Raw genomic sequence first — 23,545 nt, forward strand, 5'->3', positions numbered from 1 at the left:
AGAGTTGTTTTAATTTGCATTTCTATGATCAATAGTATACATGTAACATTTTCAAAAATTGATCATGTTATAGGGCAGTGGTTTCAAATTGAAATAGAAATGAATGCCTCTGGGCCTTATATTTACTTAGAAAACCACAAATTAACATTATCTATGGTACATCATATTTCTATTTATTTCGCCAAACATTTCCCAAATACAATTTAATTTGTTTTGAGCAGCAGTCTTTCATGGGCAAAAAGTTTGACACTTCTGTTATGATGAATTAATAAAGAAATGTACAAATGCAACATACCCATCCTTTAAAGTGACTATTGAACTATGATAAGTAAGGCTGATAGCTGTCTTTATCAATGACAATCAAATAGATAAGCTATTTGCTAAACTTATTTAATGAGAAAGGCAGGGGGGAGAGAGAGACAAAATGAATTATTTAAGAATTGAGTAACACTATTGCTAGTGTTCATGAAAATAGAGAAGGCATGTTACAAAACTCCTTCTTTGAGCAAATATGTTCTTCATACCTAAAGAGAGAGGTAAAGCCGAGGACAGTGTAGACCAATGTCATTAGTGAATATTGACACAAAAATATTAATAGATTCTAGAAGTTGTATTAATTCTTCAATATGACTGAGAATTTAAGAGTGAGTCAACATGAGAAACACTATAAACATAAACCATAATGACAGAAATCATTAAATCAGTAGGTAAAAACCTTCAATAGACTATTACATTCATTTATATGTTTTTAAGGACCTACCTTGGTATAATCAAAGACATTTATAACTAAGAGGTAGCATTATGTGTAATAGATTAATATGGGAATCTTTTCGAATAAGATCGAGGGAAAAGTAAGTATGTCTACAGTCTACTTTCATTTAATATAATATCAAAAATGATGATGATGATGATAACAGCTAGAATTTCTATGGTGTTTTAAAGTTTGCAAAGCATTTTACCAATATAATCTCATTTGATTCACACAACAAAATTGGGAGGTGCTATTATTATATTTTACAAATGAAGAAACTGAGGCATAGAGAGGTTAAGTGACTTATCCAGGGTTGCAAAACTAGTAAATGTTTGAGGTTGGATTTGAACTTAGGTCTTCTTGACTCCAGGCAGCTCAGTGGCACAGTAGATAAACTGCTGGGCTAGGAGTCAGGAAGATTCATCTGCCTGAGTTCAAATCCAGCCTCAGACACCTATTAGCTGTATGACCCTGGGCAAGTCACTTAACCTTGTTTGCCTGCAAAATGAGCTGGAAAAATAAATGGCAAATGACTCCCAGTATCTTTTCCAAGAAATCCCCAAAGAGGTCACAAAGAGTTGGACATGAATGAAACAGCTCAACGGCAACAAAATTCCTCACCCCAAAGCCAGTGCTCTATTCACTGTGCCACCCACCAGAAGAAATCCTAGATAAATCAAGAAAAAAAGAAAAAAAAAGTTGAGAGAATAAACAGTCAACTTAGAGACAAAAGTTTCTCTATCTGAAGGCTTAAGCAATGAAATGAAAAATTAATCAAGATGACTTATAGCTTCAGCAAATTCAGCCTATCTGTATATTGCTAACAAAACGCTTAAGGAAGAGAAACCTTTTTAAAAATAAAAAAGCACAATTACTTAATATATAGGAATTAACATACCAGGAGACAGGCAAAACATATATACATAAATAGAAGACAATTATTTTTAACAGAAATAAAAGAAGACTCAAAGAACTGGAGACCTTCACTGTGCATAGATAGGCTATACTAATGTGCTAAAAAATAATACTTCCCAAATTACTCTGTTTAGTGCAAAAACAATTGCAGAGGAATGACATGTGACATGAAATAAAATACTTTTTAAAAGTCCATTTGGAAGCAGTCAAGAATCTATCTATCAGACATTCAAAGAACAGTTTTTCATAGGCTATAATATATAATGAAAGAAAAAAGGAAGAAGCAATAGGGTAACAACATTTACTAAGTACTTGCTACATTCCAGGATTTTGGAACCAGATCTCAAACTATAATACTTACATAATATATACTTATATAATAATTATCAATACTATATGTTTCTGGATTCAAAATTTGAAAGATCAGGCAACACACTAAATAAGAAAGACCCAGGCAAAATGTGAATAGTAATCTAATGTTAGAAGAACCTAAGAACTTAAACTACTATGGAAGAGATTCTATTTGACAAAGGATACTAGGAAAACTGATAGCAGTGTGGTGGAAAAATAAGTCTAGGTCAGCATTTTATGCCTTATACTACAATAAATTCCAGATGAATGAATAATTTATTTGTAAAAAGTTACATCATAAAGAAATTAAAGGAGAATGGAAGGTAGTATTTTTCATAATTATAGACATGGGAAGAATTGGCGATTAGATGTGAAATACAAATGATCATATATCACAATACTTCAAGAGATCTGTGATTAAGTAGATTTGGTTATTTCTTCCAAAAAATGAAAAAATGGCTTATGGCTTGTCTAGCCTAGGAGATTCCCATTATTTTCTTTCCATAAGCACTTTGAGTGCCTTCCTCATATTACCTCTCTTTTCAAATTTCAGTTAAAAAAATTACTTGAAGTTAGCAAACAACAGATAAAATGGGCATTTCCACACACACACACACACACACACACACACGCACACACACACACATATATATATATATATATATATATATATATATATATATATATATATTCAAATGGGGTGAGGCGGGGAAGAGAAGATTTTACATGACACTAAAAAACTTTATTATTTCTAGCTTGCTTTTCTTTTTAAGTGTGTAATTTCCATACATGGCCTTCAAAGCTTTCATGATTACTTCTGTGTAGCCTTCCTCAGTGACCCTATTTTGTTTTTTTTTCCATACACTGTCCTTATTCACCCTCACCTTCCTACCCTTTCTGGAAAAAAAATAGTAAAGAAAATGAAAAGCCCTTGTAAGAAATATACATAGTTAAAATAAATTCTCATGTTATCATGTCCAAATATGTATTTCTTTTTCTGAATTTTGAGTTCATCTCATCCCTCTCATGTAGTGGGTGGCATGCTTCATCATCAGTCAGCAAAGTTGAACATTGCATTAATCAAAGTTCTCATGTTTTTAAAGTTGTTTTTCTAAAAATTGTTCTTCTGAGCCTGCTCACTTCACTCTGCATCAGTTCTTATACAAGGGTGGGGAACCTGGGGCCTCGAGGCAAGTTTTACAGAACAAATACTTTTATTAAGGAGATTTGTTCTGTGAAGCTTAGATTCAATCAGAAGGCCTCACTTGAAGACCTAGGGGGCCACATGTGGCCTGGAGGCCACAGGTTTTGACCCCTGAGAGGAGCTCCTAAGTTTCTCTGAAACCATATCTTGCATATGATAAATAATATTCCATTACATTCATATGCCATAATTTGTTTAGCTATTACCCAATAAATGGGTACCCCTTTAGTTTCTAGTTCTACTACAAAAAAAGGCTACCATAAATATTTTCGTACATATGGAGTACTTTTCTTTATTTTTCTTTGTGCTAATTGGAGGTATAAGCCTCATGATGGTATAGCTGGGCCAAAGAATTTTATAAGTATTCATCTGTTTCCTCTACAATTTTATTAGGACTTAATTGAACAAAATGGTTCTTTACTTTCCTCTATTTCTTCTTCCATTTTTAATACATCTTTCTTTTTCATTTCTGATAGAAATAATTTCATTTACAAAACACTTTTTTCATCTAGGAAGCTAACTTTAATCAAATGTCCAATTCATTGGTTTCTTCTTCCTTTTGTTGATAAAAGGATTAAAATATAAATTTTCCTCTAAGAACTGTTTTAGTTGCATCTCATAAATTTTGATCTGTTGTCTCATTTTTGTCATTTCATTTGATTAAATTTTATTTCTATAATTTGTTCTTTGATTCACCAATTCTTTATAATTATGTTGTTTAGTCTCCAATTACTTTTTTATTCTTTAAGAGCCCTTTATTGAATATTGAATTGATTTTTTCTTACATTATTTTAATCAGCGAATGCTGTGTTTAGTAATTCTGCTTTTCTAAATTTTGGGGGTAAGGTCCTAATGCTTCAATTCGTGTTCAATTTTTGTTAAGGTGTCATATACATCTAAGAGGTATATACATTCCTTTGTATTCCTATTCAGTAATCCCTAGAGATCTATCATTCTAATTTTTCTGAAGTGTTAACAAAGTCTTTATCTTCTTTTTTACTTATCTTTTGATTAGATTTATCTAGGTCTAAAAGGAAGTAACTTAAAGTACCCCAGTATTATAATTTTACTTTCTAATTTTCCCTCCAGCTTAATGAAATTTTCCCTTAAGTATTTGGATGTTGATATTAGGTACAAATGTACTAATTATTGATGTTGATTTCATTATCTATGTTACCTATAAGTAAAATCTAATTCCTCTGCTTATCTGTTTTTACCTTATCTATGTTTTCTGTAGCCTTATTTTGAATTCATGACTAATAGCCCTCTTTTTTTTTAGTTCAGCCGAAGCATAATACATTTTGCAATAGCACCTCATTCTAACTGTATGAGAATCTTTGGATTTCAAGTGTATTTCTTGTAAACAACATATTGTGGGATTCTGACTTCTAATCTATTTGTCTATTCTCTTCTGTTTTATAGATAAGTTAATCCCATTCACATTCACAATCACAATGGTTAATTGGGTATTTCCCTTCATCCTGTATGTATTCTTGTAATTTCTCCTCTCTTTTCTCTCACATCCCTCTTCACAAAAAAAGGAGGTGGTAGAAGAGAAGTCAATTAACTAAAACTTGTGGTCTTACATGTGAAAAAGACAGTTGCTTCTCTGTTGCATTTATCCTCTTCCCTTTACCTTACTTCTCATTCTGGATTCTTACTGTTGCTTCCTTTTATCCTTCCTTTACATTCCTACCCATAATATTCAAATTTGTTTTGTTTTTGACTATTCCCTTACCAATCCTGCCTTTCTCTTATATTTCAATCTACCCCCACCTCATTTCTTTTCCCTAGTACTTCCCTATTAAGTTTAATATATCTATACAGGAAAATTTGTGTGTGTGTGTGTGTGAGTGTGTGTGTGAGAGAGAGAGAGAGAGAGAGAGAGAGAGAGAGAGAGAGAGAGAAAGAGAGAGAGACAGAGAGAGACAGAGAGAGAGAGTATTTATGCATATGGTCTTCATCATAGGCACCTCTATTATACAATGGTGATCTCCCCCTGGTTAGTCTGCCTTTCCTCCCCAGTATTGTCCCCCTTTCCTTCCATTTTAGTCTTCTAAGACCATGAAAACAGAATGAAACCATCCATAGACCTACCATCATTTTAACTTCTTTATGGCTTTTAAAGATATTAGAGTTCTGAGAATTCATTTTTCTTAGCTCTTTATTAACATGTAAACAAATTATCCCCACATATTCCCTTTTAATCAAACAAATTTGTCTGATTTCCCATGTTTCTCTTCTGCATGCATTTCCATTTCAAAACATCTACTTAGTTCTGATCTTTTAGGAATGCTTAGAAATCCTCTATTCCATTACAATTCTATTTTTTCTGTTCACAGGCTCTTAATCTACATGTACATATTTTTCAGCACTGCACAGTGAATTTACAAAAATTCACAATGCATTGCATAAAAACCTTAGAAACAAAAAAAATCAAGAGATAAGGAAAGAAGAAATGTTAAACACATCCTTTCTTTACCACAATGTAATAGAAATATATTTAGTAAAGGGCAGCTGAAGAAAGGGTTAAAAATTAGAGACTAAATAACTTAATGCTTAGGAAATGGCATGTCAAAGAACAAATCATAGGAAAAAAATAGGTGATTTTATAAAAAGATTATGAAACAATATAACAAAATTTGTAGGGTACAGCCAAAGCAGCCTTTCTGGAAAAATGTAAAATTGCCAAAGGTCTCCACTAAAAAAAGAGAGGGAGAAGGAACAGATTAATGAATGGGCGTGTGACAACTAGAAAACCAACAAATTTTAAAACTTTAACCCCCCCCCAAATATTCTGAAAACTAAAGAGTAGATTAATAATACTGAATGCAAATTATTGAATTAATAAATAAAACCAAGGATTGATTTTTAAGGGAGTAAATACTAGACAAACCATTAGCTAATTTGATTAATAAGAAAATAGAAAAACCAAATTATCAGCACCAAAAGTGAAAAATGAGAATTCACAACAAATGAAGAAGGAACAGAGGAAGTTACTAGAAACAATTTTGCCCAACCACACGCCAATAAAACCAACTAAAAGAAAATAAATATTTACAAAAAACTATAAAATACCCATATTAACAGTATAAGAATTAAAAAATTCAGATAATCCACAACTGCAGGAAGAAAAATTGAAAAGGCTATATAAGTAATCTCTCATAGAAAAAAACCAGCGACAAATGAATTTAAAAATGAATTCTATCAAACATTCAAAGAACAGTTTTTCTTAGGCTGTAAGTTTCAAGGACTGGAAGGATGATATTGCCCTTTAGAGTAAAAGGAGGTTGGAGGGGGGGAGATAATGAATTCCATTTGGGACATATTAGTTTAAGATGTCTACTGAGTGTCCGTGAAAGATTAGCAAAGTGGTTTATAGCAACATATCAAAATGATCATAACTAGATTGTATATATGCCAGGAATTCAGGTTTGATTCCATATTAGGAAAACTCTAAATAAAATAAAACCTAATAATAACAACAGAAATCTTGTTAATATGTACATAGATACATAAAAAAATTTTAAAACAAATACAATGTCCATTTATATTTTAAAAGAACATTAAAAACACAGAAATTGATGGACCTTTGCTTAAATATTATATGTATGTAATGGTAAACTAGAAATCTTTCCACTGAGATTAAGAAAAGCAAAGATATCCATTATCACCATTAATATTTTTATAAAATACCAGAAATGCTAAGTATAGCAAAAAGAAAAATTTTTTGAGGGAATAAACATAGGTAAAGAAGCAGTAAAATGATCACATTTTGCAGACAGTATGATGATTTACTCAGAGAAAACTAGAGAATCAATTAAAAATATTTTGAAACTAATAAATTCAACAAAATTTCTGTTTATAAAATAAATCCATATAAGTCATTGCCATTACTAGGCATAACCAACAAAATGCAACAAGATATAAAGAGGAAATTCTACTTTTAGAATAACTACAAAATGCATAAAATACTTGGGAGACCATCTACCAAGACATATGGAAACAATATGGTTATGATTATAAAATACTCTTCAGGGAAATAAAGACTGACCTCAATAATTGGGATATTAATTGTTCATGGGTAGACTGTGCCAATATAATAAAAATAGCAAACCAATCTAAATTAATTACTTATTCAGTGCCACACCAATCAAATTACCAAAGGAATATTTTGTAGAGCTAGAAAAAATAACTAAATTCATATGGGGTAATAAAAGTTCAAAAATTTCAAGGGAAACTTTTTTTTAAATGGAAAGGAAAGGAATCTAGCAAAAACCAGATCTCAAGCTATACTGCAAAGAATTAATCATGATTTGATACTGGGGGTGGAGGGGAGAGAATGGATCCCTGGAACAGAATAGGTATTCAACATACCAAAGCAAATCAGCCTAATAGCCTAGAGTTCAACATACCTAAAGACATGAGCTTACCCCACTTCTTACTGGGAATAAAGACTCACTATTTGACAATAAAGGTATTTGGAAAAATGAAAAGCAGTCTGGCATAAATTAGATATAGATGAATACCTCACACTATATAGCATGGTAGATACAAGGTTAATTTCTCCCTTCTTCTCTGGACCCCACTGCTGACTCTCTGGACTTTTTTCTTCATCATTCCCTAGCAGCATTCTCACCTTGGAAGATCTCTCTGCCCCTGCGGCCCCTTATGCTGCTTGATCTATTCCCCCCAGAGCCTCCATTTTAAGGAATGCTCAGAACAGCCACATTCACTCCTTTATTCCTCTCTGGTCTTGCTCCTTCCTCTATAGACTTCTATTTCTGCTGTGCCTCAAGCAAGGTTATCTTCTTCTGCCATGAGTATTCTGGAAAATGCTTAAAAATTGTTCTCTGGGGGAAAAATGTATCCATCACTTTTAAGTTGACTCTGCATCAATAACATCTTCTCCAACTTTTTCTTAAGTCTAGACAATCTATAAAGCAAATCAATTCCTGATTTGTAGCTTTTGCTAGTTTCTGAGGTCTATATGCACACAATAAAAATTTAACAGTCAAGTCTTGCAAGCCGGTATGAAATGGCTCCAGCACACCCCTGCCTTCTTCCCGTGTCTTTCAGCTTCCTTTTGTGTGTTGTCTTCTCCCATTAGAATATAAGTTGATTGAGGGAGTGGACTTTCATTCTTTTTGCTTCTATTTATCTTTCCATTGCTTAGTCTGGTCCTGGTACATAGTAAGTACTTAATAAATGCTTACTGACTTATTGACTTGACATGACCTAGCTATGAAAGATCACATCATTTAAATTTAAATTACCTTTCAAATCTATGAAAGTGGAAGAGTTAATGACCAAACAAGGTATAAAGAGGACAACAAAGAATAAAACTGACAAATTTTATTACATAAAATTAAGGTTTTTTCATGAACAAAACCAATGCAACTAAGAATGGAAACAGGGAGAAATTTTGCAGCAAATTTCTCTTTTAAAGGGTCTTATTTCTTTAAAGAACTGATTCAAACTTCTAAGAATAAGCACCATTCCAGAATTGATAAATTATCAAAGGATATGAACAAGCAGTTTTTTGTTTGTTTGGGGGAGGGGCGGGGGCAGGGCAATTGGGGTTAAGTGACTTGCACCAGGTCACACAGCTAGTACATGTGTCAAGTGTCTGAGGCTAGATTTGAACTCAGGTCCTCCTGACTCCAGGGCTGGTGCTCTACTCACCATGCCACCTAGCTGCCCCACGAACAAGTAGTTTTTAAAGAAGGAAATCCAGGTTATCATTACCCATATGTAAAAATTCTCTAAATCTTTAATAATTATAGAAAGCATTTTAATTGGTTAAATTAATTGTTAAATTAATTGATAAAAATAAGTTTAATTGATTAAATTAATTGTTGGAGGAACTGCAGGAAAATAACTACATTAACACATCGTTGCTGGAGCCTGTGACTTGCTCTGGCCATTCTGGAAAGCAATTTGAGACTACGTCCCAAAAATGACTAAACTATACATACTTCTCCTAGGCCAATTCCCCAAAGAAATCAAATAAAGAGGAAAAGGACACATATGGACATAAATAATTATAGCACCTCTTTTTGCACTTGAAAAGAACTAGAAATGGCTGGACAAATGATGGTTTATTGATGTAATGAAATAATATTTTGCCATAAGAAATTATGGTTTTAGAAAAACCTGAAAGATTTGTATGAATTGATGCACAGTGAAGGGAGCAGAGCCAGTTGAACACTTGAAAAGACAAACAACTTTGAAAGATTTAAGAATTGTGATTAAAATGATCTACCACAATTGCAGAGGACCAGTTGTGAAGCTTACTACCTGTCTTCTCATAGAGAGGTGAAAGACAAGATGCAGAATGAGACATATATTTCTAGATATGGCCAATGAAGGGGTTTGTTTTTCTTGAATATGCATATATGTTAAAACAGTCTTATCGTTCACTCTTTTGGTTTTTTTTTCATTTGGTAGTAGATGGAAGGGGAAAAATAAAATCCATAAAGACAGATAGATGATATGATAGTATGGTATGCATGCATAGGTATAGGAACATAATCCCAAAAGGAAGGCAACTAGAAGATAGGCAGGAATTGGAGTGGGACAGGCCCTTGCAGAAGATAGTATTTGAATTGAATTTTGAATGAAGTTAGGGAAGCCAAGAGGCAGGAGTAAGGAGGGAAAACATTTTGTTTCAGGGAGAAGTTGGGATTCCTAAAAGATCTGTGTAATTTCCCAAAGACAAGCCACTCTCTTCTTGTTCAATTGTGGATCCAGCTCATGGTCCATTGGCAGTTCCTATCCCAATGATATGTACAGATGGGTCACATCTCCAAGTTGTCCATCCTCCTGTATATCATATTTTGGACAATCAAAATTCTTCTTCCACTTATTTTTTCCTTCATATATAATTAGGTCAATCTCTTACATAACTACATATCTCATTTAGGAGGCTCTGCAGTGTTCTGAGAGTTGATGCAGTCAGCACAAGGTCATCTGCAAAGAAGAGCATCTGGAGGACTCCACCATTATAGGAAATCCCTCTTCAACTTGGACTCTGCACTGGAATTCTTCCATGACACTAGCAAACACCTTTGGTGAGCATGTCTCCCTGTTCTATGTCTTGATTGATATTCATCATCAGGAGATTGTCAAACAAAGTTGTCTTTATTGTTGCATCTTTCATGAAATCTTGTATGAAGTTTATACCTGAGATTTAGATGTGTTGTTGGAAGAAAGTCTTCAAGGTAATGCTTTGCTCTATTGAATCAATATTTTTGTTATAGTGAAACAATAAACACAGTGCTATCTTAGGTTCTCTATACCTTACAGTCAAGTATATGATTATAAAGATGTGTTCTACTGTGGAAAATTGCTTTGGAAGATCTGCCTATTGTCTTTTAATGCCTTCATTGAGACTATTCTCAGTGTATTTATAGATTATTTTCACAAACATTTTTGAGATGAGAAAGTAGGCACATGAGTTGGTAATCACCAATATTCCTTAGGTTATCTTTTTGGGATAAAAATGTCTGATGGATTCTCCCCCACATCTTTGATATCCTCTCGTGACAACCATCTCTTAATTCCCTTACACTTGTGTCAATTTTTATTCATTTATTCAACAGGTGATTGTATTAGGTGCTAGGGAAACAAAGAAAAAATAAAATAGCTCCAGCCCTCGAGTAGCTTATATTCTATTGGGGAAAGCAATATATACCAAGAAAATTAGATCTAAATGACATACAAATTAATTTTGAAGATGGGGGAAACCACCAACTTGGGGGAGCTGAATAGACTTCCCCAAGAAGATAGCACTTTAGCTGAGCTTTGAAGAAAAGCTAAGCGTTCTGTGATGTGGAGATAAGAAGGAGGTGCATCCCAGGATGAGGGGCAATGAGTGCAAAGGCAGAGAGACAGGAGATAAATATATGTAGAGAGAACAGCTGGCTAGTAGGTCAGCTTGGCTGGAATGGTGAATATGTGAAAGAGTGATGAGCAATAAGCCCAGAAAGGTAGGCTGAAGCCATATTTTGAAGATTCTGAAAAGCCCAACCAAGAAGTTTATATTTTATCACAGAGGCAAAAGGCAATTCCTGGAGCAGCAGAGCAGCATGGTAAAATCTCTACTTTAGGAGCATTACTCTAGTAACTTGTGGAGGACAGATAGGAGAGGGATGATAGGTCTTGATGCAGAGAGAGCAGCATGGACCCATTCTGATTGGAGAAACATCTTCCCATTAGATACCTCTGATAGACATGTAACATAAATAATAGAAAATTGACAAACATATAAGATTACAAGCTATTTCTAAATAGGTAAGGACTCAGATGATAGAAACAATTTCCGAAACAACAAAACTCTTGATAACAAAGTAAGCAGAAAATGAGCAGCAGAATGCAAGTTAAAATAACCCTCAGGTAGCATATTACAACTATCAACTCTAGAATGAATGGTAAAAGATGGGGAAAACCTAGAGGAAATATAGGAAGACAGACTTCTTTTTTAAAAAAAACTTGTTCAATTTGAACTTAAAAATAGACAAAAAGAGCATATTTCCATGTACACAGCATAACATCAAGAGTATTCAATACAAAACCATGAATTCCCACGCATTTGCTAAGTGCCTAAAATTTTGCAAGTAAAGCTATCGAATTGCTTACACCCTTTGACACAGAGAATGACATTGCTACTATATCTGAAGTAGGTTATTCATAGCACAAAAATAACCACATGTACAAAAACATCTCTAGCAACATTATTTGCACTAAAACAAGAGTTGGAAAATGAGCCAAATAAGTGAGCAATGATAAGAAATAACTGGACAAATTAAGCTACGAGTGAAATGGAATGTTGAGCATTGTAAGGAATAATGAATATGATGGATTCAGAGAAACACAGGAAGATTTGTAAGAATCATAAAGTGAAGAAATCAGAGGCAAAAGAACAATATACATAGGTACCACAATAACGTAAACAAAGTCAACATGGAAATCAAACAAAACTATTCAAATACAAGGAAGGATCAATGTTCATGTGATAATTAATGCTGAAAAACATCTCTCTCCTTTCTGTTAGCAAACTTCAGGGACTGCACTTTGTAAAAGATTTCTATGAGCATTTTAAGAGTCTGTTCTATAAAAGCAAGGTGTATAAATGAATTTAAAAGCAATTTAGTACGTATGTATAAGTTCACTTAGAAATAATAGCTTTTTAAAGCTATATTAATAATATTTTTCATAATTTAATAGCTAATAATATTTAATCATTTTTCTAAGTTAATAGGCTTTTTGCAAAATTAAATCCCAGGTGTATCTATTTTATAATGAGAATTTTTATGAACCAATTTTTATTAAAGAGGGGACTTTTATGAGTATTTCTTTTAGGTAATAAGTATTTGGTGTGTTTAAGTCTAGTTATTTGCCTGGATTCTGACACTAGAATATGTTGAAGAGAAAGAGAGTCAATCTTTCTTTTCCCAAAGCCATAGCTCACCTCCCCAGAAAATACCCTAGATATTTAAGACATGTAGCAAGAGAGGCAAGGGGACAGTGCATTGATTCAATAGAAGGAGCTCTTTAATTGTTCCTCAGCAGGGCAGTGACACACTTTAAGAAGAGCATTTTGGCAGTTCTGTGGAGGATAGATCAGGGCAAGAAGAGACTGAAAGCTGAGTCTAAGAGGCTCTTACAACAACCTAGAAAAGAAGTGATGAAAAGAAGTGAGTGAAGTTAAGGGGAAGGACATATGGTAAATTAAGTTAGAATCTAGATTTGGTAAATGATTGGACTTGAGGATTTAGGGAGAATGAAGTATCAAATGACAATACCTGCATGGTAAACCAACTAGGTGGCTAACTAGAGAATAGTGGTACCTCCAACAGAAATGAAGTATGGAAGAGTGGTGAGTTTAGGGGGCAAGATGAAGTTTCATTTTGAATATGTTGAGTTTGAAACACCTATAGGATATTAAATTGGAACTGTAAAATAAGAAGAGATGTGGATTGGCATATATATATATATATACATATACATATATATATATATATATATATATATATATATATATATATATATATATTATATATATATATATATATATAGCAGTAGAGATTGAGAAGTAACCAGTCAGGTAAGAGAAGCAGACGAGAGCATAAAATAAAAAGGAGAATGGTACCTAAAAAGCAGGGTGTTAATAAGGTAAAATGCTGTAGAAAGGTAAAGAAAGATGAGGGCAGAGAAATGATTGGATTTAGTAACTAAAAGATGGTTGGTAATCTTGTAGTGAGTAGCTTCTGCTGAGTGAGGTAAGTACTCAGTTTTCAAGGGATTGAGAAGCAAATAGGAAGAGAGGAAGGACAGACAGTGAGAATAAATGTCACTTTCTAAGAATTTAACTGTGAAAATGATCATAGTAAATGGCCTAGACCAAGAACACAGAGAGGAAGTCCATCCTAGGCACATCACAATGTTAAAGGCATTCATTTTCAAGGTGTCTGAAAGAGGACAGGATACCAAAGATGTGCAAAAACTATATAGATTTTATTATTACCCCCAGGAAAGCAACCTAGAGAATAACAGTAATTATTGACTCAATTCCTACTTTCCCACCTTTAATTTTTTTGATGGAAATAATGTTCTGTGTTATTGATGGCCTCTTTGATGAAGGTTTGAGAAGGGAACAGGCAGGTTTTAAAAGATAATCTATAGTAGATCACATCTTTATATTCACTCAAGTGACTGAAAGGTATAAGGCATATAAAATCTCACTGTATTATTTGTTTACAATAAAAAGGTTTTGATTCAGTAGAGCAAAATTCTGTCTTAAGAACTCTCTTCTAACAAGGTGTTTTTCATGGGTATGCCCAAATCGTACAAGATTCCTTGATAGATTTCACAACAGTGATAACTTTGTTCCATGACCCCCTGATTATTAATATCAAGTTAGTCATAACACAGAGAGACATATGTTTGTCAAAGGTGTATACCACTATCTCGCCTCTCACTCAGATCCTGCACAGAGTCCAAGTCCAAGAAGGAATCCCTTATAGGTGGTGAGGTCCTCCAGATACACCTGTTTGAAGATGCCATTATGGTGATTGCATCATATTCCAGAACACTGAAGAGCTTCATTCACAATGACTTGAAAGACTTGGGCCAACTCTATGCCCAGGATGTAAAATGCTAGTTTGAGGGGAGAGTAGGGAGAAGGGTTAAAGAAAGGTGTTTTGTTTTCTTTTTTTTAAGACTGAGGGAAGTAGCCAGTAGATTAGAAGAGAATGAAGTTTAGAGAAAATGAGAATGATCTCAGATGCAACCTTTAGAGGAGCTGGGTGTTTTTCTGAGTCACTAACATTAATTTACTTTATATTAATCTTACTTAAAGATGAATATACATGAAAATATTTTTCATAATGAAAAGTCTTTCGTAATGACATTGAAACCTTTTAATAAATAGTATGTATTTTTGCTAGTTTTATATGGTAAACCAATGAAACTTTGAAGGTCATAATTGCATTGTAAAATGCTAACTTATATGCTTGTTTCTTCATAAATTATAGTTATTATATGAATTCTTATCCTTGGTTTTTTTTTCAATTTTTAGGGACAAGCAGGTGACCCAGGCCCCCAAGGACCATCTGGACCACCAGGACCAGAGGTAAAATGTTGGTGAAAGAATAATAAAATTAAAACAGATGTTTTTAAACCAAAGTTCAATTGGTAAAATGCATAGCAGTATTAAGGGAGCACTTCAGGTTTAATATCTATGTACACAGATTAGATTAAATCTTTTTGTTGCATTAAATACTATCTGACAATGATCTTTGTTAAACTGTGGAAGTTAGACTGGTGAGGGCAGAGGAACGAACACAGAGTATATGGTCTCCAGCTCTCTCTTCTCCTTCCAAAGGAAGACTTCTCTATTCTAGCTATAAAGTTCCCACAGAGCTTTGCCCATTGGAAAGTCAGAGTCTTTGAGACAACAGGAATTTGTTCAAAAGGGATCAAAGAATCCTTCAGAAATGAAAGGACTCCTTTGGCTACCTAGGGATGAGTAGTCATTCAACCTTTACTTGAAGACCTCAAGTTATGGGGAACTTACTACCTCTTAAGGTCACCCATTCCATTTTTGAAGATAGCTGTGACTATTAAGTTTTTCCTTACATTAAATTTATTCTTTGCAAAAACCATCCATTGCTTTTAATTCAGCCATCTGTGACCAAGAAGGACACATCAGATCCTTCTTTCATGTGACAGCCCTTGAACAATTTAAAGAGAGCTATCTTACTCCCTTCCCCAAACCTACCCAATCTAGTCTTCTCTAGACTAAACATCATCAGTTTCTGAAACTTTTCCTTACATGGCATGAACTTGAGGCCTTTCACCTGGCTACCTTCTTCTGGATGCTCTCTAGATGTAGCACAGAGAACTAAATAGTGAGACTATTGCATACTAGAATGTTATACTTCTTTTAATTCTTTTAAGAGTAGAAATTCTCCAGTAGATTTTGGTATTAATCTCTTCTTCCCTTGGAGAATTCTTCTATTAGGGGATAAATGACTACATCCAAATTAAGCTATGCCTCACCCAACTCTAGCCTCCTAGACTGGATATTTAGCTTAGATGGATTGGATGTTGGTGGTTATTTTCCCCTTTCTATGGCGGCCAATAAAATTAACACCTCTGTCCTTCAGTGTCACACAAGGGTCCTCTGGGACACTGAAGTGTTAATACTGAAGCTTATTTTCTCTTTTACTCTTTTGTCTCCCAAAAAGTAGGAGTGAACACTTGAATCTAATTTGTTCACCCCTTTCAATTCCCGAGATCATATTAGCACAGACCCCAACATGATATATGATTGAGTCAGGATATTAACAATAGTTTAATTAACATGCACCTCTTAGAATACTCATGTTAAGCTCTGATTGAATGCAGAAATATTTATATTCACAATTTCTTCATTGTTACCAACTATCATTCTGACTTATCAAAAATATGCTTATTGCTACTATCCCTACAGGATTACTCCCCTGCCCCTTTTTTATGTAACATTTTATTTTCCCCCAAATACATGTTAAAACAATTTTTATCCCCTATCTGCTCCACTAAAATTCCTTTATGTCTCATTTTCCTGTGGAGGTGACCATGGGCTTTCACAGACTGTGCAATGGATAGAGTGAGGACAAAGTCATGTAGCTTCTCCTAAATTAGAAAGGGCTAAATTCTCCTATACTAGAAAATAGCATGGGCTACTTCTGTAAGTCTGAGAACCACCCTACCTAAGTTCTGAGACATTCTGTGACAAAGAGTTGGCCACTGGATGGTGAATTTTTTTGACAACAGTCATTCACAAGGACCATCTACCAAGAGGTTGTGATCTGCTTCAATGAAGAAAGCATCCCCCCAGCAAAATCATAAGTCTTGGTTAGGAAAGTCATTCATCTCTTCACCCATGCTATACACTAAACAAATATCTACTTCTTGCAGTTTTCTTAATTGCTGGGCTTGCCCACGATAACAGTTTACTTGGGCTTCCCTCACTTGGCCTTTCCTCGAATTTCCTTCAATGGAGCTAACTTTAGGATGTCTTCTTTTCATGTCCCTTTTCATGTACACTTCAGGCCAATTAGACAATTTGTCCCTGGCAGATCTCCACAGAGCCTCCTCCCTCACTCCCCAAACCCACCCCTTAGCACACCCCTAATAACCCTATGATCAGAAAGGCAGCGTGGTATAGTGGATAGAGCACTGGACTCAGAGTCACAGGAGTTGGGTTTCAATCTTGTCTCTGACACATCCTAGCTACATGACAATTGGAAAAGTGATTTCTCATCTCAGTGCTCCAGGCAATTCTTGTATGACCTTAAATTGCAGATGAAGGGAATGTTTCCATGCCTACATTTTCCTACACTGATCAAATCACAGGTCGAGACTCAAAATGACAACATCAATCACATGGATATAGCAGTTTGAGGTTTAAAAAGTGCTGACATATATTATCTCATTTGACCCTTATGGCACTTGTGAGATAAGTGCTATTGTTACCCCACTTTAGGTAAGAAAAAACTGAGGCCAGAAGAGGCTAAATGAGTTTTCCAGAGTCACACAGCTATTAAGTGTCTGAGGCAGGATTTGAAAACAAGTCTTCAAGACTCCAAACTAGCGATGTGCTGTATGGAGCCAGTTGTCATATTTTCAGTGTGAGCATTTACACTGGAAATCAGGAAATGCTACAAATCAGGGCTTGATTTATTGTTTTTAAATCTAAATTTGAGAAAGCAGTGGAGAAAATGTCAGTAATGTAGATTAAACCTGAAAATGTATTGTGCATACATCTCTCCCTGCCTTCCCTACCCCCACCCCAAGATCTGGTTGTTAAATATTTACCTTTGTACTTCTGTACCAAACACAAGATTCTATCTACTCTCTATACTACCCAGCTGCTAAAAGAATAAAAAGAAAATAGCGTAAAGAAAAGCAATACTAGAAACATATTCTCATGCTTAGGGCAAGATGATTTACATTAGGTTCCTAATGCTACATTTAATATCTGTTCTTGAAGCATATTTGATGCCCTCCACTTTGGACCTTGAACTTTGCAAAATGTTTACTTCCAAACTGTTTGTATTCTTTCTTTCATTTTTCTGTTGATGTCACATAGTGGACAACATTCTGTTAAGTAATCTATGAACATGCATCAGAATTGTTTGCATATCTTGTAACAATTTAGACATTGGCTTCATGCTTGATTTATAATTGCTTTATTTCCTGGAAGCTTACTTGAAATAGAAGCTTCAGAGATATTAAGTTTGGGTTCTCTTTGCAGTCATATTGTCCTATGAGTCACATACCACATGAAGAGAATACTTCTCAAGCTCGCTCTCATTCAAACGTACAAGCCAAGGGAGGGGAGCCAGGGAAGGGAGAGGGTAGGATATGTGAGGATATAATAAAGTAACGCATATACCATAAAACTGAGAAAGATGCTTTAGGGTCAGACTAATTTTACAGATCAAGAAAAGCAAACCAAGAAAATACCCAGGATGCCAAATGCCTAGCCAGTTTCCAGGGGCAGCAGACAACTGATGATCTCTCCTCCAGCTTCCAAAAGGACAAAGTATTCATGTCACTCACTACACAAATGTCTTTTAGTGTAGTCTAAGCCTGATTGATTGATTTAATCAAGGCACATTCTGTCAAAATGTCTAATTTAAAATGCACAGAAAACTATTACTTCAAATTCATATTTCGAAATAATCTTTGCACTTAGTTTTAAAGTAAAATAGAGTAACATTTAGAATAACAAATAAAACAAAGTAACAGAGTAACGTTTAAGTTATCTATGATAAGATTGTTGTGAGAAGGGAGGGAATTCTGGGTGAGTGAAATTTCTGCAAAATGGAAATGTAGCTCTTTATTTGCCAAGGGTCTTTAAAGTGAAAACTATGCTAGAATACTATATGTACTCTTAAGCATTTTTAAATGGAGTCTATAGGAAATGGTTTGACTTTTTCACAATGACTCAGGATCATCATCATAAAGACCTTTTGTTGCACTGGTATGGAACACAACGTTTTGCCCCAAACATGCTCTAGAAATTGCTTTGTTTAAAAAAGGCCCAAGTGTCACTTTGTTGGCTTTATGTCACTTTTTCATTTGTTCATTCAGCAAATTTTTATTAAGTGCCAATATTGTAAAAAGTGTTATGCTATTGTGACAGGAACAGAAAGGCAGCCTCCTTCGTGAAGGTCAAGTGAAGGATGCACAAGGAGATGACTGCTTGGCAAATATGGCTACCTTTCTAAAATATTAATTGATCCAAATACCGAAGAAGCTTTTTCCTCTGAGTTTATCTTGCCTTCCAGAGAAGTGGATGGGATTACAGACTGTGGAATGGGCACCTAGAGATGATCTAATCCAACCTTTAGCTAATGCGTGAATCCCATCAGCAACATTCCCAACAAGTAAATGGTCATCTAGTTCCCACTTGAAAATCCTTAACAACGAGAACCTGAGACTCCATTCCACTTTTTGAAATCTTTATTTGCTATTATTTGCTCCTAATGTTGAGCCAGAATCTTTCTAATTCCTGCAGATTCTACCCTCTGGGGCCAAGGGGAAGAAGCCTAATTCCCTCTTCTCTATAACAACCTGTCCAAAATTTGAAGACATACGTAATGTCCCTCCTGTTATTAGACTTTCATCTGAGCTAAACATCCCCCACTTTTTTCAACCAGTAATCATATGGTGGGTTTGAGGCTGCTTACCATCCTGATTAGAAAAACACATCATCTCAGAATTAGAGAGGCCCTCAGAAGCCATCTACTTACTTTCATTCATGAATAAGAGTTTCCTCTAAAACTCAACCATCACCCCCCTCCAACAAGTGGTCATTCAACCTTTGCTTGAAGGAGGGAACTGATTCTCATGAAGGGTAGCCCATGCCATTTTGAAATAGCACTAATTTTTAGCGAGTTTTTCCTTACTTTAATATGAAATTTGCATTTTTACAAATCATACCAATTGTTTCTTTTTCTACTCCCTTTCAGAACCTTCCAAAGGATGGGTTCCAAATTGTCAATGTCCTTTTTAATATACTTAGCCTAACACTGAATGCAGTATTATAAACCTGGCCCAAAATTTTGGCACAGCTAAAATTCTCCTTCTAAGGTCTATTGTTGAAGCTAATGATCCCTGCTTCTTTTGACCAACTGCCATATATTATGAGGGTAGAAGCAGCTAGATGGCACAGTAGATGGAACACTGGAGCTGGAGTCAGGAAGATCTGAGTTCAAATCTGGCCTCAGACATTCACTAGCTGTATGACCATGGACAAGACACTTAACCTCTCTTGGCTTCAGGTTCCTCATTTGTAAGATGAGAATAATAATAGCAACTACCTCCCAAGGCTGTAAGGATTAAGTAAGATCATATATATATAAAGCACTTTGAAACTTTAAAGCACTGTGTTAGCTAGCAGCTTCAACATCATTGTTAATTTCAAGGATATGAAAATTTGGTTCTATCCCAGTTTTTCAGTCTTATCACTTGTTCCTCTCCCATATATGCTCCTTCCTCTGGCCAAGTAACCTATTTATCATCCTCTTTATGCGCCCTCACTTTCCCATGTCTACACCTTTGCTCATGCTATTCCCCATTCCTGGAAAACCCCTCTCCGTCCTGTGCCTACCTACTGAATTCTAATACAGCCCAACTTAAATGCTACCTCCTGCCAACATTTTTTTTCTGCTCTCCTCAGTAAGTATGAATTTTTGCCCATCACATAAGCGTTTATTTGTGTCTCTCATGAATTTACAGTTTAATACATTATTTTTGTATTGTAGCTACTTGCGTGTTTACCATACTCATAGTAAACTAATTGCTTCATGATAGAAATGACTACATCTTTTCTAAACTTTATATCTCAACCAGTGCATACAGTAGGCATTGAATAAATGCTTACTGAACTCAATTGAATCAAGGAATGGATAAGTGTCCCTGCTTAGAGTGGATGACAACCATAACTATTTAAATCCTATTTTATAGGGAGGTAAGTTCTGTTATTATTCCCATTTTACAGCTGTGGTAACTGAGGCAGGTGGTTTTCTGCAGATCACATAGCTATTAAATATCTGAGATCAGATTTGAACTCAGGTCTTCCTGACTCCAAGCCCAACATTCTAACCTCTGTGCTATCTAGCTGCCAGACAAAAATTGCACTTTACTTAACAGACAGGAGGGATCCATTTAAGAGTTTTAAATGGGGAAGTAGCATGACCAGGTCTATGAACAGATCAGATAACTGATAACAACATTTTGTTTTTTTAACCTTAGAGAGTCCAGGATCACTTCCCTTTCATGATGAAGCATAATGATAATGTAGTGGAAAAATCAGTTACTAAAGGCTGGGGTAAAAACAGGGAATGACTAACAAGGCAGTTTGTGGGATCGAAGAGCACTTGTGTTCAAATAGATGACTTGGATTCTAGTCCTGGTTCTACCACTAAGTAGATATTCTCTATCACTAATTTTCTCTGAGACTCAGTCTCTTCATTTGTAAAATATTTTCTATCAAAAATATAAGTATTTATATTACATTACATATGAAAGTATTTTCTACTATAATTGGATTCCAAGATTTCTTCAGTTGTTCATGTTCTGTGATTCTTTGCTCATGTTTTCGATATGCTAAGAATGCCTTACTCCCTGCTCCATCCCTTCAAGGTCCAATTCCAATACTATATACAATATGGTAATATATACATATGTATATATACATATATGTATATGTACTAAGTACAATTCAGTGTTTTTCCATGTAACTTTGCCTGATCCATCCCAACCCAACGTGAGTCATTGTACCCTCAAATCTACATATACTTATCTTATTCTAACCTACTGATCTCCTTAATGCCAGGAATCTACTCTTACCAGGTAATAAATACATGATAATTGAATTGCATTATATTGAAAAAATCTGATAAATTAACACTGAGCTATAAATGGTTGATCACTTCCTTGTATTCTCAGTTGACATTATTTTATTATAGCAAGAATTCCTAAGCCAAATGCATGATTCTCCCAGCCAAGCAAGTGGGGATGTATGTTTTTAGATGAAAAACCTCCAGGGCATGCTTAAAAATCATACAACATATACAGCTGCTTTATCTCTCTGGATTAGTGGTGTCTATTCTAAAGTTCAATTCTCCATTGTTCAATAGAATTAAAACAATCTCAAATCCTTGGATGTAAATCTGAACTATTTGCCTTTGGCATATAAGATGATTGTCTTTGAAAACCATCTGAACAAATGTCACTTCAAAATACTTCCAAGTATGTATTTGCCTCTTCCCAATATTTTGCTTATTGAAGGCAAATTGGTATGTTGCCATATGGCCAAAGAAGTTTACATATCTGCACATCCAAGCCTTCAAAGAAATAGGAATTCCAGAGATATAAAAAGATAAAAGTTGTATGTTTTGGAACATGAGATTTTAATATCCCCTACCTCCTTGGGTAGATATGTCTAATTCTCAGAAATGAAAGATGGTACATTCAGGTCTTACTTCTTTCTTCAAAACAGACTTAGTATAGCAGCATACTTGTAGGAATCCAACATCCTTATCTCTTTTTAGTCCGGGGGTGGGGGGGGATGCAACTAACAAAGTGGGAGAACAGTTTTGTCCATGCATTGATTCTTCTACTGACATCCCTGGGCAATAGAGGGAGCCAAAAAAGTTGGAAGTTAGCATGATACTTTTGGTAAATATAGACAGTTGTTTTCTATCAAATGGGATGAGACAACTAAAATAGCTTTTTTCAATGTTTTTCTTATTTTTATTGTCTTCCATTTTTATATTACTTTACTTTCCAACTATATTCCTCCTCCCACCCTGTCCAAGATTCCTGGTAACAAAGATTTTTAGAAGAATGAAAAATTTCCATGACCCCTCAGTTCTTATTCAGGCCATCACTCCTTTACTGGCTACTCTCCCCTTCCTTTCCCATCTTTACCTCTTGGTGAACTAGTTCAATTCTATACTGTCCTCTTCTCTTGAGACTTTTATCTTATCATTAATCTTGCCCTGTCAAGCCTCAGATTTGGATTACTTCCACCATCTGCTGCCTTCCTATTCAGATACAGCTGAACAAAGCTGAAGAAAATCAAGAAACAGTGTTGCCTAGGTCCCTCACAAATTTATGTTACATAATCTCAATGGGGCACTCACTGGAGGAAAGTAATTCTTTTATACCTCCTCTCCATCTCACATCACTCAGTTTCCCTTTGCTCTTATCTCCTCCTTTACTCCTGTCCCACATGAAGAATCTCTTGTTAATCTTAAATTTCCCTTTGTCTACTGATTGCTTCCCTACTTCCTACAGCCATGTCCCTGTCTCTCCTACTTATCATCACCTAGCTCTCCTACCTTTTTGGCTAACTTCCTTGGGAAGGTTGTCTATAATTGGTTCCTCTGCTGCCTTTCCTCTAACTTGATTCTAAACCCTTTGTAGCCTGTCTTGTGACTTCATCCTTCAAATGAAACTGCTCTCTCCAAAGTTACCAATGATCTCTTCCTTGACAAAGTCTAGTGGCTTTTCTCAATCCTCCTCTTTCTTGACCTCTCTGCAACTTTTGATCCTTTCAATCACTCTCCTTGTCTTGATACTTCTTTCTAGGTTTTGTGATACTGCTTTATCCTGGTTCTCCTCATAAGCTGGCCACTTATCATTCTCTTTTCCTGGATCTTCATCCAAATCACCTTCAGTAATCATGGGGGTTCCACATTCCTACCCACCCCCAGCTCCGTGCTGGGCTCTTTTCTCTCTCTACACTATCTCATGATGGT

General features: G+C 35.0%; 1 protein-coding gene across 1 annotated transcript in view; it reads left to right on the forward strand.

Annotated features, from left to right (window-relative positions):
* COL24A1 (collagen type XXIV alpha 1 chain) overlaps positions 1–23,545 on the forward strand; it is a 378,533-nt gene that overhangs the window by 147,298 nt on the left and 207,690 nt on the right. The window contains exon 24 of the mRNA XM_036755470.1: positions 14,803–14,856. Coding sequence (XP_036611365.1) covers positions 14,803–14,856 — 54 coding nt within the window. The remainder of the gene's footprint in view (positions 1–14,802; positions 14,857–23,545) is intronic.

Source organism: Trichosurus vulpecula, chromosome 4, assembly GCF_011100635.1.
Source record: "Trichosurus vulpecula isolate mTriVul1 chromosome 4, mTriVul1.pri, whole genome shotgun sequence".
Taxonomy (NCBI): domain Eukaryota; kingdom Metazoa; phylum Chordata; class Mammalia; order Diprotodontia; family Phalangeridae; genus Trichosurus; species Trichosurus vulpecula.